This window comes from Coturnix japonica, chromosome 1, assembly GCF_001577835.2.
Source record: "Coturnix japonica isolate 7356 chromosome 1, Coturnix japonica 2.1, whole genome shotgun sequence".
NCBI lineage: Eukaryota > Metazoa > Chordata > Aves > Galliformes > Phasianidae > Coturnix > Coturnix japonica.
In genome coordinates, this window is record NC_029516.1 from 74,989,538 (window position 1) to 75,013,721 (window position 24,184).

At 38.8% G+C, this 24,184-nt stretch overlaps 1 protein-coding gene across 6 annotated transcripts in view; it reads left to right on the forward strand.

Moving 5' to 3' along the window:
* The window catches only part of NME7 (NME/NM23 family member 7), a 140,699-nt gene that overhangs the window by 29,676 nt on the left and 86,839 nt on the right, over nucleotides 1-24,184 (forward strand). For all 6 annotated transcript variants that reach the window (XM_015875307.1, XM_015875316.1, XM_032447612.1 and 3 more), the window contains exons 8-10: nucleotides 10,794-10,858; nucleotides 11,717-11,785; nucleotides 15,104-15,205. In XM_015875307.1, coding sequence (XP_015730793.1) covers nucleotides 10,794-10,858; nucleotides 11,717-11,785; nucleotides 15,104-15,205 — 236 coding nt within the window. The remainder of the gene's footprint in view (nucleotides 1-10,793; nucleotides 10,859-11,716; nucleotides 11,786-15,103; nucleotides 15,206-24,184) is intronic.

Sequence of the window (24,184 nt, forward strand, 5' to 3'; positions counted from 1 at the left end):
ATAGTAGGAACACAGAGTATTTAATTGTACTTGCAAGAGTATGCAAATCCTTTTCCATACACCTTTAGTATTTCTTCAATTTACTTTCATGGGTTGTGTGCTGTGTGGATAATTTTAATTTCAGAATAAACAGTAAGAGACTGGAAAAAGAAATACAAAAAATTATAAATGAGATTAATTTAATCTCATTTAAGCTGTGATAACTGTATCCTTACTCCTATCTGTCTACAACACTCTAGTGGAGGTTAGCTTCCTCATGGCAGGGTGAAAGCAGGACACCTGGTTGTGTTACAAGGTCTTCCATTTACGCAGTAACATATTACATTAGAACTTCTTACAAAGGGACATTTTTTTCCCATACATGAATCTTGTTCTGCTGATTGCTGTGGGGATGGAAAGTAGTAAACATTTGTAGGACTCCATAGTTCTTTCTGTGCTGGAGCATATCCTGCAAGTTTACTGTATGAGCATTAGACAAGTGTAATGCCCAATTGTTACCCTGCTGAAATAACCTTGCTTTTGTAACATGTACTTAGAAACAGGAGCATGTGTAAGAGCAGTAGTAAGCGCAGTAAAATATTTCAGTTCTGGCATCTCAACAATATTTCTGAGTGTGAAATAAATATTGTCAAGTGAGCATGTCTAGACTTTTCTTGGTCAGATGCAGCACACTAGTCATGTCTCTATGGACAACTAAGATGGAGACAGCAGAAGAAATGGCCATAGGTTTCCAGACCTTTCACACCTGAAATAGGAGACTTCAGGCAGACTTCTTTGTGATAGGATTGTTAGTGTCCTTAATTGTTCAAAATTGCAAAAAAGCTGGAGTGGTTCCAGCCAACAGTTAGAAACGAGTGAAATCCATCTTCACAAAGGCTGCAGGAACTCTTCCCAGCAGTCCAAGAGTGTCACAGGGAGAAAGATTTGGTTATCTTTGCCTCCTTCTGTAGTCCTTACTCTTGTTCTCCTCTTTAGTCTGTTGCAGAGTGGCAACACCTGCTATGCTTGGTCCTTCTTCCCCATAGAGATTGTTTTGGAGTCAGGTAGAAGCATGCTGAAAGAATCTGGGTGACCCATTCATGTGAATGTGGCCCTGCTCATCTTATCTGTCTTCTAACAGCTATTAGTAACTGTGTTTGGTGATACCTGAGACCATCTGTTTGTGCCAGCAACATCTTCTGTAGCTCAATTAGAGTAGGTGCTATAGCAACTAATGAGCTTCCCTTCAGGTAAAATTGCTGGTAGGAGACTGTGTGGTATAAAAAAAATAAGCAACTTACTTTCCCTTTCTCCCCACTTGTGGACAACAAAACAGCAAAACAGTTGTCCACTCCTGTTTTGTTTTTGTTTCCTGGCAGGGAGAATGTAAGGTAAAATATAGCATCTGGAGAGAGATAAAAACCCATGTAGCCATCAGTGCCAGGAGATGGTTTGTCTGAGGCCCAGTGAGGAAAGTTATGTGGGTCAAAGCAGGAGAGTCTCTTTATGCACTGCAGATTTGATTTGTGCTCCATAAATTTTCAGTATTGAGTATCTAAAAATAAACCTTTTTGCAGTTTCCTATGCACTGCTGAGCCTTTGAACTTATCTAATTACCATGAATGTAATCTGCTCTTTACATGTGTACAATTACATGAAGTTTCTCTTACACCTTTGAGCTTACTCAGAGTTTTAGTCTTTTCTGTAGGAATTTTTAACTGGATTCTGATTTGAATTTCATTTCCTTTTCTTTTTCCAGTGTGTTTTTTCGCTTTTTTTCCTGCAGAGTCCATTGTGTGAGTAGTTCTTAGAAGGAAAAAATATGCAGGTTTTCAGGTCTAGTAAATGGTTTGCTTAGCCATAGGTAAGCAAAAAAAAGCTTTTCAGTTAGCTTCCCTTGCTATCAGTATTTAGTTCACGTTGGTTATTTCAAGGACAGAGTCATTCTTAGAAGCTGGCTTTGATTACTGTAGAGAGTTTACAAATTCCTGTCCAGTGCCAAAGCAGTGGAAAGTCACCATGAGTTTAATCTCTGGCCTTGCTGACCTGCTCCTGACCAGTGCACAGAAACACCAGTTGCTAAGCAGCCCAGTACACAGTGCAGGGCTCTGCCTGTGAACTCTGAAGAGGGTTTGCAAGAGCATTCCAGTTCCTCTTTGTTGAAAAAAAACAATCTGCTGCATTGAGCTGCCTACTTGATCTGACCAGAAGTATGTCTGAGGGTCACAACCTGACTTGGCCCCTCTGGAGTCTGCCGTACTTTTCAGTGTCTTCTGGCTGTGTCCTTTTCTTGTCTTGGGGACAGTTTTTCAGCCAAGAAGGATGGTAACTAGTGAGCATGGATCTTCAGTTTGTTAATTAGGATTTTAGGACCTAATTAGTTAACAACTGAAGAGCATTAGTGTTGCTGTTTCCCACTTCATGTGTTAGGAGCATCTGATGATTCAGGTATACAAGGCCACAGCTCTAATCATTTAGACATTCTTTTTGTAACTCCTGTCACGTTATTAGCTCTAGAGGTATTACCAGTAGTGCTCAGAAGACAAAATTTTAAATACACTAACATATACGAACTTCAGTTTAATGCACCGAGGACAGCTATGACTCAACTATTTTGTCAGCAGAAACAGTGCTTTGTAGATCACTGGGTGGAATTAACTTTATTATGTGTAATAGTTTAGTCACGTTTGCTGTAGGAATTAGAATTTGGTATTTCATGACTTTCTGGGTATAAAGCTTCTTTAATATGACTTTTACTTTATTTCCTTGTAAAATAAGCAAGGGGGAAAAAAATGAAAATAGCAATGATCAGGTTGTAAAGGCTGGGTTCAGAAGTGCTGTATTTCATGTTTTCACATATGTAGCTTACAATGCAGAGCTCAAGAGTTGAAATCCTGCCCTCTGTTTCTACACTCCCAAGTAGAGACATGAGTTCTGAAGTCAGAGTTTTCCTGCAAGTAGGTTTGAGGCTAAAACTATGACATGAACTTGAAAAGCAAAGCTATAATTGGGACTCTGCTGGATCTGAGACAAACTGAAAAGCTTGCCTAAAGATACAGAAGCCTTTGTGGCCTCAAGGACTTCTAGGTGTGTGACTGTCTATGTAGACAGGTTTATTCTTCTGGCATGTGTTAAGCTAGATATGTTGTTCTAACATTAATGCTAAACTCTTATGCCTTTTTTTGTAATTAAATGAAAAAAAATTCAGTAATTACAGTGCTGTCTTCCACATTATTGCTTAACTGAGATGTCTCATAGAAAATAAAATGAGCTGGACTACTTTATTTTTTCTCAAATGGAAAAGATATTCAGTACAAATACAATTTTATATCTATTCTGAATGGATGGTAAATCTTCAAGAGCTATCACCAGCTCTCTTAACTTAGTACTTACTGGACTGCTTTAGCAAATCACAGAGTTCTATATTGGTTGGTAAAATGCTACATGGCAGCTCAGTGTGTCTTATTTCCTTCTTTATACAATGCCTTAGAAAAACTGTAATTGAGAGTAGTTCTTTGCTCCAAAGACAAGTTTAAGTTTGTTGAAAAGAATAGCAAAGACAGCAGTTAAGTATAAAGCGGGTGAAGAAATAGGGTGTGCTCATGTAGGATCTCAAATGAAGTTCCTTTACAAGACAGAGTGGAGAGAGATCTAAAATCCAGCATTGCTGTAGATTATATGTCTGACTGCAAACAGGGGAGCCATTCCTGGCATGCAACAGACTTATTGTCCTTTGAATGGGTAAAGGTAGGTCGTTTCTGTAGTGTGATAAGTGCAACTGCATGTATGTGGTTAGGAAAGTAAACAAACTGGGAAAGTAGGTGAGGATATAATAGGAGAGGTGCAAATCTCTCATCATTTGCAGGTCACGGCATCTATCTCGTTTTAGGAAGATAATCTGTATACATTATGTGAGGCTTTGAAAAACTGCAAACAAGCTCTGGAAATCACTTATTCTCACCCTGGGTTTTAAACAGATAATGTCTGAGTAACTCATTTCAAGGAGACTTCAGGTATAGAACAAGCTTTTCAGAAAGCCGTTTTCTTATACTTGTGTAAGAAATAGGAATGCATTTTTCTTTTAAGTAATCTGAAAGCATATTTTTTTTCTTTAAGTTTTCTTTCTTTAAGTATGCATTATAGAAAGGTGAAACATAGATGCTGTGAACCACACCTCACTGTAGGCAGGACTTGTATCTCTGTTTTTGTGTGTCGTTGTCTGCAAGGTCGAGTGCAGAAAGGCATCAGTGATAAGCAGAATGGATACAAATCTTTGCAGGAGCTTGAGAGATGCACAGTGAATCATTTGAGTGTGACTTCTGGATAGTCTCACATGCAACATGTCAATCTTAATGCTGCAGTCAAATGAAAACTACCCAGTAAAGCACCATGGTTTCAGATGCAGGTGTCTTTTTGCAGAAGGATTTACACTGAAAGAAGAAGCATTTATGTAAAACTAAAAGCATTAAGATATTTCTTGGATCTGTTATAGTTAGGGCGTTGAAGTGTTCTGAAGTATCGGTCTAGTGGTAATTTTCTTTATAGAGAAATGAAAAATCAGTTAAAACAACCTACTTTCCCACTTTAGAATTGAGAAAACATTTTAGCCTCCATTAAAGCATCAGTCCATCTACTTTTTTTTTTTTTTTTTTTTTTTACATTCTCTGCTGTAATTGTAATGATAAAAATTCTGTTCTTGGGATGTTTGTCTTTTGAATCTCAGCCTATGTTGTTTCTCAGTTATTTCCTGCATGAAGTTTTTACAGCTTGGCATTGGCTTCCCAACTTAGTCTGATTTTTGGATTTCAGTGGCTAGTTGGGAAATGTCATTTTTCCAAGTATGAAAAATATATTTTGCATTTGGATTAATTAGAGGGGAAGGTAGAAAGGATTTCCACATTCAATCTGACACTTTTAGACAGAAGGGAAGAGGAGCTATACTTCACAGGGGAAAAAAAGAAGATCAAATGGCACCACATAGCTCATATCCCATACTAAGATATTTTATATTTCCATGCATACTTCCATAGCTTTTTCAGTAGTGTTCACTTGAACATCCTCCCCCTGCATACAGGAGATGGACTTAACATTTTGTAAGAAAGACATTAAGAAGGAGTGTTTATTACTGCATTTGGGAATTTTCTTTTGTAATGTGTTAAAGAAAAGTTAATGCTGTAGTTAGATTTAATAGTTTCTAAGAGTAGTCCAGGGAATTTCCGGCTAATTACGTTGCTTTAATACGAAGAAAAGTGATGAGTCAAGAGTCTATAAATTAATTTAAACCACTTAGATAATGATGATACGATGGAAACTTACCAGCATGTCTTCTATAAAGGATAACATGCTTAACTGGTCTTTGAGTTCTCTAAGTACACGTTATGTAAAGGAAGATAAATCAGATCCAGATAGTTTACTTCGCTTGAGCACTGGGGCTTTCATTAGGGACCTTGGAGTTAGGAAACTAAAGTTTTCCTTTAGTGAAATAAATTGTATGTTTAGATCTGTGCAGAATAAGTGTCTGATTAGCTTTAAAACTTTTTTCCCCTAACACTGAACTGGAGACATGAGCATGTCAAATTCTACGGGCTTTACAAGTGAGGACAGAGCATGTTTGGTACCATCCACCTACAGTAGTTTTGGAGGATGTGATCACAAGTCAAAACATTCCTGATGAAATGCAGAAATGAAACAATGTGAAGATGAAAATGTGAACAACTTCATAGCACTACAATGGAGGAAGGAGGATAAAAGTACAAGTGTAAAATAGAGGAAGCACAAGTGTAAAACAGGAACAGGATGGGTGTTAGTGAAAAGCCTGTAGAGAAGTGGTCAGAACAGTGATGTATCATATGCATAATCAGCATTGCTAATGTTGGACACAGTTTAGTTCTACTCAGTGCTGGTAAAGCTGCAACCTGTGTACCACCTCCAGTTTGTAGGCACTTTGTTTTGCTAGTAACATCAACAAGCAGCAAAAACAATATGAGTTAAAACATGGCGCAGAGGTATGAGATGGTCTTTTGCCAAGGCAGAAATAAATGATAGAGCTTACAGTACATTTACTATTGATCTTGGGCAGTGAGTTGGCAAACTTTCCACAGGAAGTACAACACAATATTAGCAGATTCTGGAACAGATTATAGAGAATCTCTTAAGGGTTTTGACTTCTAGAGTTGAGTTTATTGATACTGCAATAGTAGATTAGAATTGCAATTTATAATTATGGGCTAACGCAAACTGCAAGGAGTAACTTTAACCACTTCTTTGTAATATCCATTCATGTACAGTCTCATGCACAATGTTCAGGGAGGAATAACAAAGATATATATATATTAATAAGCACATGAATGGTTTGAATGATTGTGTTAGATCCTGCCATATAAATCAGTGGTACAGTCTCAATTCAAACAGGTTTAGTATTGTTTATGCTCAGGAAAGAGGTAAATGAAAGTCGTGATAACTGTGGAAACGTTCTCCTACCCAGGGTACTTGGGTTTCTCCCTTCGCTTCCCCTCGCAATGTGAGTCACTCATAACATCTTCTTTCCCTCTGTAGCCCACTTTTTGCTGCTCCTGAATAAAGCAAATAAAAAACATTTGGAAATCCTTTTTCATACAGCTTGCAGTGAGGCTGGAAGATCAGTAGCTGCAGGTTATCGCTGTGACTGTGCTTTTGGGTGTCTAGAAATTATGTGTCTGTTTCTTAATAAGAATTCTCAGGGTTGCATTATTTTTCAGTAGAAAAGGAAAAGAGAAGGGACCAATGAACTTTGTTCTTCAGAGGATGGTTGACTGACAGCTGAAATACATTTCAAGAAGGCCCAGTTTTGAGTCCCCCCCTTTTTTCTCTTTTGAAATGGGGGGGGCCAGGGGGGGAGAAGGATTTGTTTGGAGCCAAGCCTGATGATCTTCTAGGGCAGGACCTTAAACCTTGGCAGCAAGGAATAAGATAACCTTTTTCTTTTCATTATAATGTGAAGCAGAAATGCATTTCAAAATGTCAAAAAACAGACACAAAATGGAGTGGCTACTTGGTGCTAATTTAAGTGTATTGTTCTGGTTGCCTCTGGAAATACATTATTGGATTAGTTAGATCATTGATATCACTGCTGATGGCAGTTTATGTATTCCTGTGAAAAATCTTCTGTTGTTCCTGAGGAATTATTTTTAATTATTGGAAGGCTAATAAGTAAATGAAGTATAGAGACCGAGATGCCTGGCTTGCTTTGAAGGCAGACTGTCTTCCTTAATAAGCTTTTAACAGTGGAGTGGCTACAATGGGAAATGGGCCAAGAACAAAGGGAAGAGAATGTAATGTCCCTAGTCACAGGGCTGGTGGTTGGTAGTGCCTGGGTCTGGCAGATCCCAGGAACACAGCTGCTACATCTCATTAATTAAAGTGCTTTTAAGGTTAAAAGTGACTTTTGTGAACTGCTTTATCTTTTTTTCTTTTTTTTTCCATTCCAATCCGCAGTTCTGTAGTATTTTTCAGTCTGTCTTCCCTGCTATTATCTGCTCCACTAAAGAGTACAATTTGCAAATGTTGTGTTGCAGAGAAACTGTTGAATAAAGTCTCACTGAGATCTCATCATTTCATCTGATCAAACTCTGTTGGAAGATCATTTGTCCAGTGTAATTTGCAAAGGAACAATACTTTCTAGGAGACTTAGTGCTCTATGTCTCTCTTTCCGTCATTTGTTAGGATTAGTATTAAAATCCTTAGTTGTGTTTAGTAATACTTACGTTTCTTTTGTGTTTCATGACTAAAAATTCATCATAATTAGTGCCTAATCTGCAGCTTTGATTTGGGTTCTTACTGTAATCGCATTTTAAACATGCATGGGCCCTGTTTGAAGGATCCTTAAAAAGTTGAAGAAGTTGATTTTCCATGACAGATCTGGATTTTAAAGTTGAAAACAATTTGTGGAAAGCTGCTGAAATGACACTTTGTCTAATTAGTTCTTCTTTCCATTGGCCTTATCTGCCCACAGAGGAGAGCATACGTCCCAATTCAGTCATGTAATTGGCTGAAAGCCTGAAACATTTCAGGCTGAGCCTTGAACTTGTGCTTTTCATCTGCTTCAGGATTGCCTCTCATTTTTTGTTCCTGTTTTGTTCTGGGTAAAACATAAAAAAGAGGGCATCTCTGGGAGAAGTGATGCATTTGTTACCTAAACCAGGGTAGTGGAGGCCAAGTCACTGGACTTGCAGACCTGTGCTGCTACTCACAGCTCATGTATCCTCCCATGCCTTGATTCCTGCCTTTGGGAATTGGAGCTAGCATCTTGTTTTGCAAACATAAATGAAATCTCATGACTCACTCAAGGAACTTTGATATACATCAAATATATATATATAACAGAATTATAGAATGGCCTGGGTTGAAAAGGACCACAATGATCGTCTGGTTTCAACCCTCTGCTACGTACAGGGTTGCTAACCACCAGACCAGGCTGCCCAGAGCCACATCCAGCCTGGCCTTGAATGCCTCCAGGGATGGGGCATCCACAGCCTCCTTGGGCAACCTGTTCCAGTGCGTCACCACCCTCTGTGTGAAAAACTTCCTCCTAATATTGAACCTAAACCTCCCCTGTCTTAGTTTAAAGGTGTTCACCCTTGTAAATATGTATGTGTGTGTGTATATGTATCTCATGTATCTATGATGTAAACCGCTCCCCCTTGCTGTAGAGTGGAGAAGAGAGAGAGATCTGTCTTTGTGCAGTGGTGACAGTAATTCTTGTGATTAAGCCTTTTCAGTGCTGCAGTCCCAAGCAGTTACGGTGTCTGTGTCTTTGAGTGAGAGTGAAGTCAGAAATAAACATACAGGATATCTTGATATGTTTATCACAGTCAAATATTAAACCAATCTTATATTAAGAGATATTACATTAGTATTTTGTGAATAATGTTTTCATTTTGACTTTGCCTGTCTTGTCCCTGCAGAGAAGAGAAATCTTAACACTTCAGTAAAGAAGCAGCCCAGAAAGCAGAGTATTTAAGTCTAAAAGAGGAATTTTGCTTACAGTGTGTAAAATTCCTGAGGACAAAAGGTCTATAAAAAGCAGATCTCCTCAGAACCTGATACTTGATAAATGTTATAATTAGCGTTCTTGCCAGCTGTGAGGGAGTGTGTAAGTGGGCTGTTCTTTACTGATACAGTGTACAATGGAGAAGGGCAGCTGTTGGGCCAAGCAACTTTCTCGTATCAGCCTAACCTTGGTTGCCCTTTGCCTGGCTCTTCCGTCTTTGATTTCTTGTAAAGCAGTGGCTGTTAACTGGTATATTGCATCTGAGGACTGAGAATGAGGAAATCTTCATGCTCTGCTGCCAGTTACTTATTTAAATCTTTTATTTCCTGGAGGTTTCCCAGCCTGACCATTCATCTCTGAAGTCACAGTTATAGGTTTGTTGCTTCCCTACGACCTTTGTGTAGACGCCTGTAGAGTAGACAAAAAGAAACTGTAGGTCTTTTAATCCTTTTTTTTTTTATATAGTCTTGTATTTCTTGTGTTAGACTCTGAGAGTCTCTTCATTTTGCAATTTTTTTAAAAACTTCCTTTGAAAAACAGCTTTACATGAGAGTTAGAAGGAAACTTTATCAGTGCAAGTGAGCCATGATGTAATGGTGCATTTTGACAATAGAAGTTGCACTCACCTCCACTTGTTCTGAAAGCCCCAAGAGCTGCATGCACTGAATACGCATTCAGATCTCAGGCTTTTTCTTTAGCAGTATAGTGATTATTTTTGAAATATTAGCAGGGTATTAGCAGACCGTGTACGAGTCAAGTCTAGCATGTGCTGGAACTTAGATGTCAGCTTTAGTTTATTTTCATTTACTGAATTTATATGGTGTTACAAAAAAAACAAACAAACAAAAACCTTTCGGTTTAAGGACTAGTTAAAAAAAGGATTCAATGATTAAGGGTCAAATCTTGCTGTTGTAATTTATTACAGAATATTCTTCTGTGGCTCATTCTGCTCTGAATCAATATCCAGAAATTTGTATTTGCTCACAGTTTGTACTAGAGGGCAGACAGTTTTGTTCTATAAAAACATGGACGCTCTGCAGTTCTCAAATAATAGAGTACTGTGCTTGGCTGCCTCGGTCTTTCAAATGGCACAGTCTTATAAGTGCAGGCAATCTAAAATGCTCATTCAGTGGAAAATCAGTGGTTCTTGTTCTCCTACATTAATATTTTGTTTTTTTCAATGTCGTTCAGTCTTTGAGCATACTTTGATAGAATAAAATAACATGATCAGCAGAAACCTATTTGTGAGTTAGAACATCAGAAGCAGTGGGCTATTTTTCTCTAACATGCTTTGCACATAGTGACATGAACTTCTGTGCTGATATTTATTATCATCCTGCATTGTTTCAGTGTTGGTCTCATCTCTGGTGAACACTGTAAAGGCTGCAATATAGGTAACCTATGTCCTGAATTGATTACTGTTTAAATTATAAATATTGGCATTGGAACTTCATTACAAATATAAATCTTGATGTTGAAGTTACTGGCTGTTCTGCAGTTGATTTTAGGAAAGCAAAGACTTCACCAGTGACCTTTTTGGATAGAACATAATCATTTTTCAGCAGCTGAATGGAACTTAGTTGTTCAAAATTGTCACTGCATCATTTTAGGTAAAGAATAAACATATTATAAGTTCATAAATATAAACGTAGAGTATTTAGACAGGGAGTTCTGCCCCCTGCTTCTTTCACAGCATTACACAGACATTGGATTTTAAGTGTTAAGGCAGCGCGATACTTTTCAACTGTAAATTCTGTTGAGTACTGTACTTTGTATGTTTTCTCAGGACTAGCTGGAAAGATTATAAAAGCCATCGTCAATGAAGGATTTCAGATCTCAGCTTTACAGATGGTAGGTTTTCATTTTTCTTTATCTCTTTGACACACAGAGGCTGGAGATACGCTTTATGTGCTTCACAGCAATGCAGAGGTGTCTTCCTGCAATACAAACCCCTTGTGCAGACTGTGTAGTTACGTTTTGGGATCAGCACTGCCTTTGTTATATTTGTATTTTATTGTTTGATCAGCTAATCTGTTTTCCCTTGCTGTTTACCATGAGCCAAGAGACTTTATCTCTCTGTCTCTCAGTTTCACATGGCTGGAAGGGGAATAATGATTTTGATGCCTTCTGGAACAACTGAAGATATCTTCTGAAAACTGTACTAGTTAGGATTAGGAAAAAGATTGTTAACATTCTTCAAGTCTTTAAATTTATAGTTAGTGAGTTAGTGTGAATTTATGGGAGAGTTTTTGAAGATACTTCAAGGATTGGCATCCTCATCACCAGCAGAATTTAAAGGAAATTGGCACAGAGATGATTCCTGAAAGTAGCCCTTTAGGAACTGCCTTTTGTGCTTTCTGAAAGTAATAAGATCTGAAATCTCCTTGCGACTCAGATACCCTCTAGAAATGAAGAACAGTTCCTTCACTTTCCTATGCAACAAACAGATCCTCTTGTATATCGTAGTGGTATTAGCCAACATTACAAATGAAGTACATTGTCTACTGCTGTGTAAGGTAGAAGAAGGTGCTCTATGCTCTTTTGCATGTGGCACCATTGGCTCAAAGTATGATAAAAATGTTACAGTTGTAAACCAATTCCTTTTACTGTGTGAAACTTAAATTGCATTCTGAATTCTTGCTGGTTAAGAAGGGGCATCTGTTTTTTTTTCCATTAAATGCAAATGACTAACATTTTTTATTTTCTTAGTTCAATATGGAGCGTGCAAATGCAGAAGAATTTTATGAGATTTACAAAGGTGTTGTTGCTGAATACATGGTAAGCGTAAATTTGAAGTTTCTATTTGTAAATAAAACATGATTAAACAAGGAAGCGGTTACATCTTTACATTGTAAGTATATGCATCTTTACAGAAAGGGTAGCTAAACACTGGAATATGCTCCCCATGGAGGTGGTTGAGTTCACTGGGTTTATAGATTCGTCTTAAAATAGTTTAGGGACACGGTCTGTACATTGTCAGATTAAGGAATACTTCAAAATTTCCTCTACTAACATTCTTTGTGTCAGGAACCCATATAAGACCGGACAGACAGACCTGGAGGTGAGTTGCAGAACTCGAACATGGTAGTGCTTGACTGGTGTTTCAAGACCCAGAGAATTCTCTGGTATTACAAAAACACAAATTGAAGCAAATTGGATATTCTCTATCATTTTCTGCTGTTTGGTATATACGCTGACCCTCAGATCAGTGGCGAAGGTTATATACTGTGATTGAAAAGTTGCTCAGAAAGGAAGGTGACATTTAAACTGGATAAGGAAATAGAGAAATCTGTTTCAGATGGGGTTTCAAGTGAGAATCTGGGGCTCTGTCCTGAAAGCCATATGTGCTTGACGCACTCAGTTGAAATTAATGGGATATCTTCATGTACTCAGCTTGTGAAACAGGATAATGTGGGAAAGCTGATCGTGGTGTTAAAGACATCCAGAAAAGACGCATATGGGAACAGCAGTAGATACTGTCAGTGCAGGCCAAGTGGGAAGAAATACATTTTGAAATAAGGACTTGAATAAAGAACATGACCTCTTATATCTGTGACTCAGAACAGTCTGTTTTGATCTGAATTTTATTTATCGTTTTAAAATAACTCAGTGCAGAAGCGGAAGATACTTAAGGATGATAAGTCTTCTTCAGAAAACTTACTCCCATTTCTTCTAGTTAAGCCTTTGTAGCCAGATAAAGGATTGGCACATTGTACACAGAACATGTATCTGTGAAATAGAACAGTTGCTGAATTGAAAGAAGAAAAAAAGGTTTGATATCTCCTCTAATCAATAGGTCCTACATAACATTTTGTATACTGATGATTAGTTTTTGTGCTGTTTTATTTTGTGTTTCCTGCTGTAGCAGGACTAGGAAATGGGAAAATGGAGGCAGATTGTTTTCTGCTAGCTCTAAATGCACCTTATTAATCAAAAATGCTCGAACTTCATCCAGTTCCAAGAATGGGCTTGGTTGACCACAAGAAATGTTATCTGATGAATAAATCATTTGCAGAAGAAAAATTAATTTAGCTCTAATTGCAAGTTCTGCCAAAGAGAGAAAGGGCGACTTCTATTTAGATTAAGCTCTTTACTTGGTGAGGATGTGAAAACCATACCAAGCTTGTCTACTGCGTTCTCATCTCCTTCTCTGCTGTAGTTGATGGCAACTGGACTTTGGTTTTGAGTGTTGTGTTGTAATGAAGCAGTCAGCAGTAACTTTGTTCATGCCACTTACCCTCATTGGTGGGATGTCAGTGCTGATACAGAAACAGTAGAGAAGTGAAGCATAAAGAAAACCACAATTTATGGAGACAAATTCGGTTGATTCAACTGATGTGAAGAAGGCCCGTTTTTCCTTTGATTTCCTAGTAACAGTTTTATAAATGACAGAATTCAGTGAGGTTATGCAAAGTAGTGACTATGAAAATTTACTGCTTTTTAACAAGAACACATATATTGTTCTTTGTCCTGTTGTTAACAGAAAGGCCATTGGTGATGAGGCCATTCTTGGAAGGGAAATACTTATTATTTTGTTGTAAAGTGTGAAACTAGCCTGCACTCTACTCACATGCTGTCAGAAATATTTCTACCTACAGTTGATAGGAGCAGGTTGATGGTAGAGGCACTAGGCTAAAATTCTGTTCACTTCAGAGTGCTAAAATGAATCATGTGCTCTTAACGTGATATTTATTACAAAGATAGCGACTCTTTGGAACAGTGTTGCTTGACTTGGAGTCTTTTGAGTATTTCATTTCCATCGTACTTCCTAAAACACAGAAGTGGACTTCATTCTTTTCCTACTGCTTTTTTGCATGCTCTTGATGCTCTTGTTCTCTGCTGTAGCTCAACCTTGACCTGTGCAGAGTTGGTGAGCTTGATTGCAGCACCTTGTGCATTATTCCCTGTTCTCTCTGATTTCTTGTGAATGTTTTGTTTTTTTCTCTTTCCTCACTGCCTTTGGCTCTTTTAGATGCCCTTATTTCATCATCATAGTATCAGTCTCGTGCAGGTTGGAAGGGACCTTAGAGATCATCGAGTCCAACCCCCAGGATTCGAGCCTCCTGTGTAGCAGAGAGGCACTTCTACCACTTGCGTCATAGGGGATTCGAACCCGGGCCCTGGTGTTGCAAAGCGGCACTTCTACCACTGTGCCACTGGGGCACACAAGTTCAGTACTTGACTGCCCAAATTTCTGGATAAGAATACAATTATAAAGGCATGTGTTTTTGTTTTTTTGAATGAGTTTAGACTGCAGCATTAAAGTAGCATATTTCTGCTTCTGAAATCTATGCCTCTAATTGACAAACTCCAAATTGACACTAATGCCTGGAGACTCTTAAAGATTACAGAAACTAAAACCTGTATTTATCACCTACTGAGGACTTGATGTCTCTTAACACTTCAGGAGGCTCCAGCGAAAAGGTTTATTTCAGTGTGACCCAGATTGTGGTAACAACACACAAAAATGCTGCCAGATCAAGGATTTTTTTCCTAAAATGATGTGCCACATACTGCTTTCAATTTAAATTCCTGATTCTGCTGTCCTGTGTGTTTCAGCTTCCACAATACATGAAGAAATGACAGAACCAGAAGCCCGAGAGATGTTTTCTTGACTTTAAGCCATCAAATAGGTGCTTATTTGGAAAGAAGTATAGGCTGTGTCCTGTGCTTCCTATAGGGAATGTTAACACGTCTTTGTCTGTGGAACTTGTTCAGCATGGTGCCATTTTTCAGACTTAGGCCTAGCAAAGTCTGTTGCATTGATTCAGTTTAGACTGACAAGTTATGAGATACTTCGGTGAAATCCAAGTCAAGATTAGTAAGAATGTACCTGTAAGAGAATTTAAAGTATTGTGGTTACTGTTGTATGTTGTTCAATATCCCAGAGAAGCTGAATATTCAACTTATCTCCAGCTCCACCATGTAAACTAAGTTGCAAAATGTAAAACATACATATATATGAATACTAATGATATCACTGCTTCACATCTTTGCTTTCCTATCTGGTATGTTCGGGTCACGTTTTGGGAAGGAATGCAACCTGCCATTGTGCTCAAAACTCAGATTTGTTTTGGTCTTTTTTTTCTCTTCCAGGAGATGGTTACAGTGTTGTGCTCTGGCCCTTGCATAGCAATGGAGATTATACAGCCTGAACCTCCAAATGTGTTCAGAAACTTCTGTGGTCCTTCTGACCCTGTAAGTACTTGCTTAATAGTAAGGAATGCTAAAAAAAATTGATGCAGTGTCTCTATGAATTGAAATTTATGTGAACTGAAATGTCACAGTGTGGTATAACTGCCATGTACCTGTTGTATTTCCTCAGAACACATGAGCATTACATTATTATGGAAGTGAAATGCTAGAGTTTGGATCAGTTAAATATTCCTAAGTATTCTAACACAAGTCTTGAGAGCCCTGGATCAAATAGTTATTATGATTGTATGCTAGTGTACAGCAATTGTTAGTCCACTGCAGTCTGTAGCATTGTTCTAGGACAAAACTAGGAAAGGAGAATCAATTTCTGTGGTTTTGTAAAGCAACAAAAAAATGCAAATTTTACTGTAGCTGTTTGTTACGCTAATTATTCCAGCTTTTATTTTTAATTTCTTGAGGTAAATAATTGGATACGCATGGTACCCTAAGCAGTCTGGAGACAAGCTTAAAAAAAAAGCATAAATGCTATCTCAAAGGGTTTGCCATTTTTTGTTAAATAATGAATACTGACATACTACACAGACTCCACAAAATAAAGTATCAAGATGGAGGCAATGATATCACATTAGATGTTATAATTTCATGCTTTAGTTACAGACTGGGTGAGCTTAACAGTTTCCATTGTGGGGGGTTTGGAAATCACAAAGGTTTATACAGGTAGTGTAGAGCAATTTGTTTGGGATATATTTCTCCGTATCTGAGGAGAAATATAAGCTAAAGGCATTATCCAAACCTGTTTTCCCCTTCTGTTTGGTCACAACGAATGTTACAAATGTTCCTCTACTCAGTTAGCATCATGTAAACAGAGCACAACCTGCAAGTTTTGGATACCAGCTTCATAGCAGTTGCACTAATGTATATTTGGAAGATAGGCAGCTGTGTTAAGTATTTCTGTATGCTGTTTTCTATAAGAATTTCAAGCTAATTGGCTCTTAAAGTGTGTGTAGTGACTGTGCCTGCTTTCAAGAGTGATCTTTTGCCTGAAATGCGTATCCCTTCAGATGGTGTTTCTGGCTTATCCTTGGGGTAGAAGTGGCTGAGGTTTCTCAGTAGCTTTTTGTCACTCATAACCTGTGTAGTCAGTGAAACTCCTGAATGAACTTACAGTGAAAATATCTGTCTCAAATAGAGGTATCAGAAACCATAGTGGAGTTACATTATGTAGCAAGGTTATAATGGAATCATAAATTCACTGAGGTTGGAAAAGGCCATTATAGAGAGGCCATTAAGATACTGTGTACTTGATGTTCTAGTGGTTAAAGTAAATGTAAGTGTTGTGCAAATAATGTATCATGACTGGGAGTTCTGGATCTATCTGTATTCTTTTTTCATTTGTTTATATATGCTAGGTCCTGGTATGTTTACAGCCTACTTAGAAATACAAGTGAGAAATAGTTTGTAGCTATAGTACAGAATATATCTGAGTCATTATGGCTCCTGTTAAATATTTTCCACTTGGTGGTATTTAGAACACAGTGATTACTTTCGAAGCACAGTCCTGTTAAAAGTTAGTAAAGGAACTGGAATTTGACTTACGTAATGATTTGCTCTCAATCATGTGTGCTGTGAATTATATGTCAGATATGTAGCAAATGTAGTAAGCACTCTGTGGCAAGTCATGTGTTGCAATTGGATCGGATTGTCGACAGCCCTCTAAGTCTGTTCCTGATTTTTCAGGGAGATGACTGGGGCATGCTTCTTTTATTAAGGTATCCAAATAGATGTGATCCATATTTTGCCAGATCAAAGCAAGATTAGAAATAGGTTCAGTTTTTGTCCAAGTCTCTGACTAAGGTTGAAAAAAGAATCGGACTTGTTCCATTTTGAGCATTAGATTTTAATAAGCCAGCAATTTATAGCAAGTTTACAATGCTAAAAATGAAATGGAACTTTGTGCTATTTTCTACAACTGGATAATATTTTGTTAGCACCACAGGTCAGTAAGGCTCTCTGCCAAAAATATCCTTCATTATAAAACAGCTTTTAAATACTCTATTAAAATGTCTTGGGTGGTGGTTGGGGAAAGACCACTAACAAAAAAACTGTTCTGAGCTTCTGTGTAGGAGAGTATGACTAACCTATGAAATCAGGAGAGCTGGATAAAGGTATATGTCTGTAAGGAGCTGTGCTGGTAGTTCTGACTCTCAAAATTACTGTCCCTGACTTGATAGAAGGGATCAGTGCCACAGTCTTGGTGTGTGTGTCCCTGTTGGGTAGCGAATGGACAATGAGAAACGCTTTCCTGCAGATCCTGCTGCAGATCCTGCTGCTTCCTGCATTCTCACTTTACGCTGGCACATCGCTGATGACTGGCTGTCTGGGCTATTACACTCTTGGCAATCTGTCAGAATCTTTAATCATGTTTATCTTCTGTGGCACAGCCAGATTTTTTTTCTGCTTAGGGTGGCCTCAACTGGGGCCTCTCTGTACTCTCAGATCAGCTATGGTGGCTGTCTTGTTTTCTGGTTGCAGGCCTCTAGTTAGCCATTTATGCAACCACACCTCAGACTGATCACGTGCTGTTCAAAACAAAGGTCTCAGAATTCCACACTGGTCTTTAGCTTCTCAAGGAAGCCGCAGTCTCTCCTAAGACCCAAAAGTAAGGAGGTGTGAGATACCAAGATCCTATGAGCAGTGGAATGATTCTATTTAGATATTTGAGTTCTGAGTAGGAATGGGATTTCTGAAATGACTGAGTTCCACAGATTTTCAATGGCTTCTGAATCGATTGAACCCTTTTTCAAAATCATGCCACCTTATTAAATCTTGTTAAGTAGATTATCAAACTATATATTTCATACTGGGTGCTGTTATCTCACTCTGTTTCTAATGGTGTTGTTCTGAAATTGAGAGAGAAAAAAATGCATGACAAAAAGGTAGCTGATCTAGGAAGCTGATAGGAGGACTTGAAAAGTCAGTTAACTTGAACTTCAGTGCACACTTGCTTGGAAATAAAAGAGTTGCTAATTGCACCCAAAGTTAAATAGAAAAGAAGTTAATGTTTCCCTTGAGAAATGATAGTGCATGGTGGGGGTAAATGCAACACAGTGCACCTAATCCAAAAAATGCCAAAAATTATTCCACACTGAGTTGAGAACAGGGAAGGGTGGGACTGCTGCAAATAGCAAAGGGTCTTTAGGTATCTGTTGTCTCATGTGTATCAGGAAGCAAAGGTTAGCACTGAAAACCTCAGCTTCATAGTGGGATGAACAGTCCAGGGAATTCTACTTGAGTTCAGTGACATGGATGTTTCAGCTGATTGGTGTTTGTGGGTTTTTTGACCTCTGAAGCACTCAAAAGCCTTTTGCTAATACTTAGATCTGAAGATACAGCTTTCATTTCACATCATCTTGTTTTGAATTAGCTGCTGTAATTTTTAGTAATCTTATCCTTTTAGTTGGGAATGGCAGTACGCTAAAAGTTACTCAAGTACCTTCTACTGTGAAACATTATTAATGCGATGGGATATAGTGCAGTATTTCTGCATCTGGTGGGTTGGGTCCGCTGGGCGGTTTTTGTATACTTGGTTTTGATCCTAACCTGCATTCTTTTTACGGTGGGGATTTGCAATTTGAAGTGTAACAGCGTATTAATAGTCTTTAGTATTTTTGCATCAGTAACAAAGAGCTGAAAGAGAGATTGGATGGTTTAAAGCGAAGCAGTGAACTGGAAGAGTGGGAGTCTGCTTTAGCTCCATTCCTGACCTCGCTGTGTGACCTTGGACAAAAGGTTCAATATGTTTCTGCCTCAGTTATCACATCAGTTAAACAGGGATAACAGTATGAGCCAAAAAGCATTGTTGCTGTAAGATTTTTATCTGCATAGCCCTCCTGTGAATATCTAGCACTGGAAATGATCTATGTGCAAGGCTAAAAAATGTTTATGTTCAGCCATTGTGTTAGAATCACAGTATTTTTTAATTACAGCACATAAGAATGGGTTCAGAGGAAAGTATAAAGAAACATAAAGGTTATTTTCAAGCTGTCAAGTATGTGTGTTCTGGTAATACCTTCAGAGCTGTTTCAGTGTGGATCTCCTTGGAGCCTGGTGAGCCTCAATCAGGGTGTTGACAATCAAATACACAATGTGTCTCAAGAGAAATAGGGTTTATTAATCTAATTCTCTGATGAAGACTTTCGTATCATAAACTGCCTGCTCAGAGAGTCTGAGTCATGTAATAATAATAAAATCTTTCATTCAGCGCCAGACCATTATCAGCTAGAGTAGCAAACAGATCGATACGAGTTACGATATCCTGCTGTCTAAGCCTGCGATGGGAAAGGCATGATTGAATTGCTTAGATGTTATCCAGGGTCAGTCATCTGACTCTGTCCTTTCGGTTTTTAATTTCCCCATCAAACTCTGCAGGTCTAATGAAAATGTGATACAGACAGTGCTGAGGCCTGCTAGTTGATAATTTTTTGACTGAGAGGCTGCAGAGAGAGAATCTTTCCTGTGGTGCTTTGGCTGAGCTGATGCTGCTGGTTCATATAGCTCAAAGTAAACTTGGGACTTCTACCTTCAGGGGGAGCAGGGGACCTATTAAGACTCTGTCGAGAAGAATGGTAGTGTTAAGGCTGCTGTACGCTAATGATCCATAGCTGTAATGTGACTATAGCCATGAGCTGTCACTGCTGCTTTAGAATATGCCACATACACTGGTGTATGATGTGATATTTGCCAAGTATTATGACTTGTTGTCATTGTGGCTCTGTGGATGTCAAACCCCACATCTGTGGTAGTGCTTTGCTTTCCTTTGTTTAAAATGGACAGAGTCTGCACTGGTTTTACTGGAAAACCATACTGATACATAAATGTCATATTTGTTCTTCTGTTTAAAGCTATGTTTGAAGCTCTAGGAGCGGCTGAGAATTAAGAATCTGATGAAAAATTTTAGAGTTATGAGTTCAGAGTTTTCCTGATGTGTTCCTCTTGCTTCTGGATGGGCATCATAAAGGTCTGCCAGCCCCCTGACCCCTGGCTTTGTCATGTATATATGTTTTACGTTTGTAGGATGCACAATCTGGTTACAGTTTTGAGATGACCGAGCTCTGTTTATTGTGTACTGACTTCTCAAAGTCATCTTTAACAGGCAACGGAATGTCCTGTGATAGGAGGAGGTGCTTTAGCCTTGCTGAAATACATCTTTGAGAGGAAATCAGAACAGAAATCAGAAAACTAGAAGCAGTAACAGAGACTGCTGCTTTCAGATACTGCTTTAAATGTTACTTATTATTGCCCAAAGGTCACTGTCATATGATGACCATTTAGTGTCATGTGGAAAAGGAGTTTGTCGGTGCATGTTGATGCTCAATGAGTTAATAGATACATTTTGAAAATGACTGTTATTAGTTGTGATTGGCTGTCATCATCAGGAGACTAAGTGCTGAAAGTCTTCAAGACTGAGCTCTGCCTTTAATCCAGCATGACTGAGCTGTGTTGGCAAGGTTACAGTTTGAACAGAACTTTTATCTGCTGCTCCTTATTTGATGCTCCAGAGCGACCAGACTTGACAGTGTCAACGGTGTGACATTTTCTGCCTAAATAAATGCTAGATCTGAGGTTATTGGACTTAGTTTTAGTCATCACAAACTGCAGTCATTTGATAAAATAGATAATAGTAGATAATAAAAGGTATTGCCTGGTTTGATATCAAGCCCACTACCACCACAGAGGTATGACTAGGGGGGAGTCTGCTGCTTGCATCTACTGGATAGAAGGTTCTGGGACCTCTGGAAGAAAACTGAAAGTAGAGTGCGTTTGCATCTTGTTTATGGTTACTGTAGTATTTTGTTATTAGTTGTCAACAAAGTTTGTCCAGCCTATATAGCAATTTTTTTTCTTTTTCAGTTTCCTTTGCTGCCCATTGCTATGATGTTTTAGCATCCCATGTCAACAAAGGCCCCTTCTTAACGGAAATTTCTGGATGCTGGAAGTTACCAGTATTTTATCAAAGGTTCTGTATGCCCTCCTAGAAATCAGCATCAGCTTTAGAAGCATCAGGGTTCTCATCTGCATTGCTGCATTTCCCTTATGCTCTGGGCTCCTTGTGCATGTTCCCAGGCTGAAATAAAGGCTTGTATTTAGCAAGAGGAGGAATCTGAACATAAGACCAGAGACTGAAAAAAAAAAAGTGCCACGAGGCATTAACAGCACTGATTATTGATCTCACAGAATCATTAAATGGCTTTAGTTGGAAGGGAATTCAAGGATCATCAGATTCCAACTCCTGTGCCACAGGCAGGGTTGCCAGCTGCTAGAGCAAGTACCAGATCAGGCTGCCCATCCAACCTGGCCTTAAATGCCTCCAGGGATGGGGTATCCACAGCCTCTCTTGTTACTCACCTCCACCTAGTTAGAGATCCATTGACCACAACCCTCTGGCTGCGAAACTCCAACAAATTCCTTGTGCACTGAACAGTCTATCCTTGAAATCCATTTCTTTCCAATTTAGAGATAAGGATGTGGTGGGGAACCATGTCAAAGGCTTGCTGACATGGACTTGCTGGACTTGCTGAAGTCCAGGTAGATTATGACATCACTTGCCTTCCCTTTGTTCAGTGATGCTGTCGCTCCATCATAGAAGGCCACCAGATTGGTCAGGCACAACCTTCCCTTGGTGAAGCCGTGCTGGCTGTCTCAGATCACCTGCTTGTCCTGCATGTGCCTTAACATGTCTTTCAGGAGGATTTGTTCCTTGGTCTTCCTGGGCACAGAGGTAAGGGTAACCAGCCTGTAGTTCCCTGGGTCCTCCTTCATCCCTTTCTTGTCAATGGCAGTGACGTTTCCCACTTCCCAGTCCCCAGGGACTTTGCCTAACAGCTATTACTTTCCAAACATGGAGAGAGACTTAGCAGTTTCATCAGCCGTCTCCCTTAGGACCCTGGGATGCATGTCATCTGGTCCCATGGACTTGCATGCATTCAGTCTCATGAATCTGTTTCAGACTTGCTCTGCCCTTACAGTGAGGTGGAGTTTGCTCCCCCAGTTCCCACCTAGAGTTTCAGGTTCAGGGATGCAAGAATCCTAACTGCTGGTGAAGACTGAGGCAAAGAACTCACTGAGGATCTCATCCTTCTCTGTATTTGTTGTAGCTAGTCCTCCTTTTCCACTTAGCAGAGGAGGTATGCTCTCTTTGGCCGGTCTCTTCTGACTGACATACCTGTAGAATCCCTTGCTAGGTTTAGTTCCATCTTCACTGACTTACTGTGTAGCCACAGAGACTTCCTAGCTATGCCCTAGTATGTGTAACATGCCAAGGAATGCTGAAACTTGGTTTTCTAGACTTTTCCTTACAACATATTTTAGCCCTAATCATTTTATAAAGAATTAAACTGTACTTAGAATATTTACTTTTATTTGCTGTTCAGCTCTGTAGATGCTTCACAGGTAAAGACATTCAGACTGATCTGAAATCACAAAGACTAATTGCATCCATCAATAATTGTGAAGGAAGCCTTAAAAATTGTCTTAGGGATTGTAAAGGCTCCCTTTGCACTCAGTCTGTGTATGTCTCAAAGTAATAGGTGGGTGTTATTAAAAATAAGGTATTTTAAGCTTCTGTGATGAAGAAAGACAGGATTCTTACAAATGCTGTGAGTTATATACGTTTGTCTACTCAGCCTTTAGGATCCGGATTTTTTTTAACAAGAGGGATGAAAGATGAGCTGACTGTGTGGGCAACATTTTCCTAGCAGTGATGCTGTCACAGCAGCTGTGATGCAGTGGGTCATCTCCACTGGTGCAGATTTTGACGAGTCTATCATGCAGGCTCTTGTTCATCGCTGGTAAAAATGCATAGCTGATGGCAGTGTCTATGTTGAGAGACAGAATTCATTCTGTTAGTGTTTCATGCTTTTTGTGTCTGTTGTAATTTCTGTGGAAATAAATAGGAGGTATTGTTTTTGGAGCTACCCATGTCATGTAAATGGATCATGCATTATATTTTTTAACTTTTTAAAAATGCTTGTCATACCTAGTTTCATTTAGCATTTACTTGCTTTGCTTTTTTGTTTAATAGCTCTTTCAAAATACTGTATCTTAATTGTCCCTCATTCCTTGTGTGTTTTAGATGGATTAGGGAGAAATGTTTTGTTTCTCACTACTGTAGAAAAAGAGGTAGGCCTTTAACATGCCAGATGATTGTGTGGCACCAGCCTGATGCCAACAGATACACAATGTGCTTTTACCACAGGCAGGCTGATCAAAGGTGACCTATGGGATTCTATCTCCAGGGCTTGTTTTTCCCATCTAGACAGGGTTAAAATGTGATTTACCTTGCCAGTGGAAGGGTTTAAATACTTTATTCTAAAAATGAGAATATTCTTTCCCCTTTGGAATATAATCTTTGCCAGTAAGACGCAAATCTAGTCATCAGAATTCACAGGCTATAGTCTTCTATAGTCTTCTCTTGCAGTCATGGGAGATCCACCTTCTTTGGTGATTGCCATTCTTTTTTATTTTTTTCCTCTTTTTTTTAAATTCTGCCTTTGAAATACTCTGTGATGGTTTCTGCCTTAGCTCCTACTGTTTTGAGAATAGATTTGTTGAAATATTCAGTCCACAAAAGCACAAGGTAAGAGCCTCCTTGAAAACTTGAACACCTTGAATCCTTGGCTCTGGGTTAGTTTCAGTCTAAGGTGTTGTTGTCTTTGTTTCCCTTGTGTTGTGTTTGGTTATAGTAGGCAGCAAATCATTCTCCTACACTGAACAGCAGTATTTTTGAATATATGAAGCCAATCCCTGGAAAGAGGGACTGAAGTAAAAAGAAAGTGGAAATACATATGACCTTAGTACTTTCTTGGAAAAAGGGAGCAGTGTTTTCAGAAGATATGGGAAATGCTGACGTCACTCTGTCTGGGAAAGAATATGTTATTGTTATGCACCAAACAACATTTTTTTTTTCCTTCTCTGGTTTCTTAGTGTAGAACAGATATACATCCTGGTCACAGTGACCTTGTG